The 3344-nt window shown below is 32.9% G+C and overlaps 2 protein-coding genes across 7 annotated transcripts in view; one reads left to right on the top strand and one right to left on the bottom strand.

Moving 5' to 3' along the window:
- The window catches only part of LOC115244782 (slowpoke-binding protein), a 10557-nt gene extending 9767 nt beyond the window's left edge, over positions 1 to 790 (top strand). For 5 of the 6 annotated variants that reach the window (XM_029822713.1, XM_029822714.1, XM_029822715.1 and 2 more), the window contains one exon: positions 291 to 790. In XM_029822713.1, the coding sequence (XP_029678573.1) occupies positions 291 to 396 (106 nt within the window). In that variant the 3' untranslated portion in view covers positions 397 to 790. Of the gene's footprint in view, positions 1 to 151; positions 203 to 290 lie in introns of all 6 variants that reach the window. The other variant, XM_029822717.1, reaches the window with a different exon arrangement.
- Positions 791 to 846: 56 nt separating this feature from the next.
- The window catches only part of LOC115244783 (probable histone-binding protein Caf1), a 3461-nt gene continuing 963 nt past the window's right edge, over positions 847 to 3344 (bottom strand). Inside the window, exons 2-5 of the mRNA XM_029822720.1 lie at positions 2716 to 3214; positions 2342 to 2599; positions 1753 to 2080; positions 847 to 1582 (exon numbers count right to left, since the gene is read on the bottom strand). Of these exons, the coding sequence (XP_029678580.1) occupies positions 1403 to 1582; positions 1753 to 2080; positions 2342 to 2599; positions 2716 to 3214 (1265 nt within the window). The 3' untranslated portion in view covers positions 847 to 1402. The remainder of the gene's footprint in view (positions 1583 to 1752; positions 2081 to 2341; positions 2600 to 2715; positions 3215 to 3344) is intronic.

Genomic DNA, 3344 nt, shown 5'->3' with positions numbered 1-3344 from the left:
ATATATATATATAACAGATTGAATTAATAATATTAAATTAATTATGTTAAAATAATTATTAAATATATAAAATTCTACTTGTGTATATTTATATGAATTCCTCTTCACAAATAATCATTGGTGTTGCAAATAATTTATTTTGCATGCACAGCTGGCATAAGACACGCTCTATAAGCGATGTCCATTTAACGCGCAGATTTTGGTAATGAATAATCAATTAATTGCGCTGATTATAATAAATACAAGATTGAAGAAGCATTTAATGTAAGCGCTCTATTCTTTTTTTTCAGAATTATGAATATTGACAACAAGGATGCTATATCACTGAACAGCTTTGAATACGATGACTCCTTACTCACGCAGATATACAACGAGCTTTCACAAACAGCTTTATAATGTGGGAACAAAGTCTACACATATATATGTATATGTATATTTTATCTTGAATAAGAATGCACTTCCTATTATACATACTTGCAAAGTGCCAAGAAAATAATTATATTATATAATCGCTAATTTTATTAAAGTGCTTGTTTAAAGAGATTTGTACAGTGATGATGTAAAATTGATTTGCGTGCTTTCTTTGTATTCAACATGTTTATTCGATCCATATAAAAAAAAAATTGTAAACTGTTAAAAATAATTACTCTTCTAGTTATTGCAATAATTCTAAGGAAAGAGCTAACAATTCCCACCTATTACAATGTCTAAGTTTTCTTGTTTTTTTTTTTTTTCTTTTATATTTATAATTATTTTAAATTACTGTGAGAGGATTATAGTGGGAAAAAGTCATAACAAAAAGATAATAAAGGAAATTGGGAAAAGCGCAAGTTGAACTAAGCATCATTCGAATTTGGGTCATTCCTTTATTATTCACGCTTAAAACGAAGTAGAAAAAGTACTTGGCATGTCCTAATCTTATTTGAGCTTTCTCCTCTGCGACAAAGAAATAGTGCCTTCATACAAAAAGATGACTCGTAACGGGTGTAACTAGCAGTTGTTCTAGCTAGTTTATTCTGTTATTTATAACATAGCCAAGTCGTCACCGCGAAACAATAATACTCGCTATTCGCACATGCCATTCGAGGAGATATAAATCTGTTTAGTCAAATGCGATGAAATGTCAATTGTTTATGCTATCTATCCAAGATGCATTCATGAAACTTCTGAAACTTCGATGATAGATTTTTTTTCTTCTTAATTACAACACTTTTCGCATAGTTTACATAATCGATCAATTAAAAGCGAGGATTATTATTTCTCGATGGAAAGAAATCTGCGCTGTCATCAGGGTCAGTTGTTATATCAAAAGATTTAACAACATGACGCGCAATTGTAGCTGCGCTTATAATCCTCAATCGACGAAAACGGCTTAAACCGATTCGATGAATTAAATTCCGCGTTATGAACCGCCAGTCTCGATTTCGCTGCCCGGTGTCTCGGGTTCTTCATCGTTGTAGATATTTTCTGCCATTTGCCATACTTGCATTATATTATCCTCTGACACCGAACATATAACCCATGGTTCATTCGGATTCCATGAAAAATCACTAATCTTCGCGGTATGACCTCCGTGTATGAACTGCAAAAAATATTTAAATTCTTAATTAAAAATTCCAAAAGAAAAATCAAATAATTATAAATATTTGAATTAGGAAAATAAAGTAGTAAATATTTGTATATTCTTTTGTTAAAAAATTCTCTTTCATAATTAATAATTTTTTTATTCGTCAATTAAATCCTCATTATTACCAGTAGTTCAGGTGGTCCATCTTCAGCGTCCTCGCTGGATTGCTCTTCACCGATCTTGCTAAGATCCCAAACATGCAATCGTCTATCTGTGCCGCTGCTCGCTAATATTGTTTCGTTATGTGGCGACCATTGAACCTGGAAGATCTCGTCTTTGTGTGATTCAAACGAATGTAACTTCAGCTTTAGATTTCGCAAGTCCCAAAGTGCTACAGTTTTGTCTGCGCTGCCAGTAGCCAATATAAATTCAGAATATGGGTTGAAACTGAGACAATTCACTTCAGCAGTGTGAGCATCAACAGTGTGGCTTGGTTTACTAGTGTTGTTGCATCTATACACATCAGAATTTAGCGATATAATGTATATTATTAAATGGTTGCAATTTTAACAGCATTAATGTTAATCATATTAACAGAATGTTGACTTTATAGATATTAATAGAATATTGTTCATATGTAATTTTCTTAAAATGCGTGTTTCTTTTTAAGTTAAATTAAAATATTTTACGAATATTCTTCTTTTTCAAACTTGAACTTTCTTATAGAATATTTATTACAATTATATATTATTAATGTAATGTAAAGATAATCACCTAGTATCCCAGATCATGAGCTTTTGATCATCAGCGACCGAGCCAAATAATGATTCATGTAATAAATGCCAAGCTACATCTTCGACCACAGCTGTGTGTCCTGTGAAGATAGTTTTCGCGTCGATAACGCGATTCTCCTTCGGTGTGGCATTGATATCCCATAGGCAGATAGTATGATCGTCAGACGCACTAAGCAAATATCCATTGAGATTTGGATTCCATGAAAGCCCATAACCTTCCTTTTGATGTCCTCGTAATCTATATGTATGATTACAATTGTAGCAATAAACATGTAAATATAATTATAATAATAAGAGTATATTGATACTCTCTGTCTACATTTATATCATATGTTTGACAAATCATGCAAATACCTCAAATCTGGGTGACATTCTCCATTGGGATCCGGTTTACTTGGATGTTTGGTATAATCGAATACAAGCACATCACTTGAAGGAGTCTTTGTTGCAATTACACATGGATTCTGCGGCATGTATCGCGCTCTGTTGACCTCACCCTCATGATTAATCTTTATCTCAATTTCAATTTTGCCGCTAACGGAACCGAATCCACCAAACTCGCCCTTCTCATTGTCGTAATGAGAAGCATCAAATTGCGCATCTTCATTCGGTAGCTGAACACTGGCGATGAGCAAATGATTCTGTTCATCCGAAGTATGAGTACCAAGAATCAATCTGTGGACTGAATAATCCTTCCCTTCTGGCCGAGTGACATCTGGCAGCCATTGGGCCGTCAAAGAAGGCCATTCCAGAGCATGTGTCATCACAAGATCGTACAGAAACGGTGTGTTTTTCTTCCATATTTTGTATTCTTCATTAATAATACGTTCCTCCACTGCATCGTCAAAACCCTCTGAACAGATATACCAGCTGTTTAAACTTTGTATGCACAAAAATTTTACATTGTATAAAATAAATAAATAATATAATATAATTTAAATATGAAATAATATATAAATTTAATTGTCATACAAGATAAATTG

The sequence above is a fragment of the Formica exsecta genome, unplaced genomic scaffold, assembly GCF_003651465.1.
Source record: "Formica exsecta isolate Colony F162 unplaced genomic scaffold, ASM365146v1 scaffold87, whole genome shotgun sequence".
In the NCBI taxonomy this organism is placed as follows: domain Eukaryota; kingdom Metazoa; phylum Arthropoda; class Insecta; order Hymenoptera; family Formicidae; genus Formica; species Formica exsecta.
Note: the sequence above shows the minus strand (reverse complement) of the source record. Positions and strands in the feature narration are given on the sequence as shown.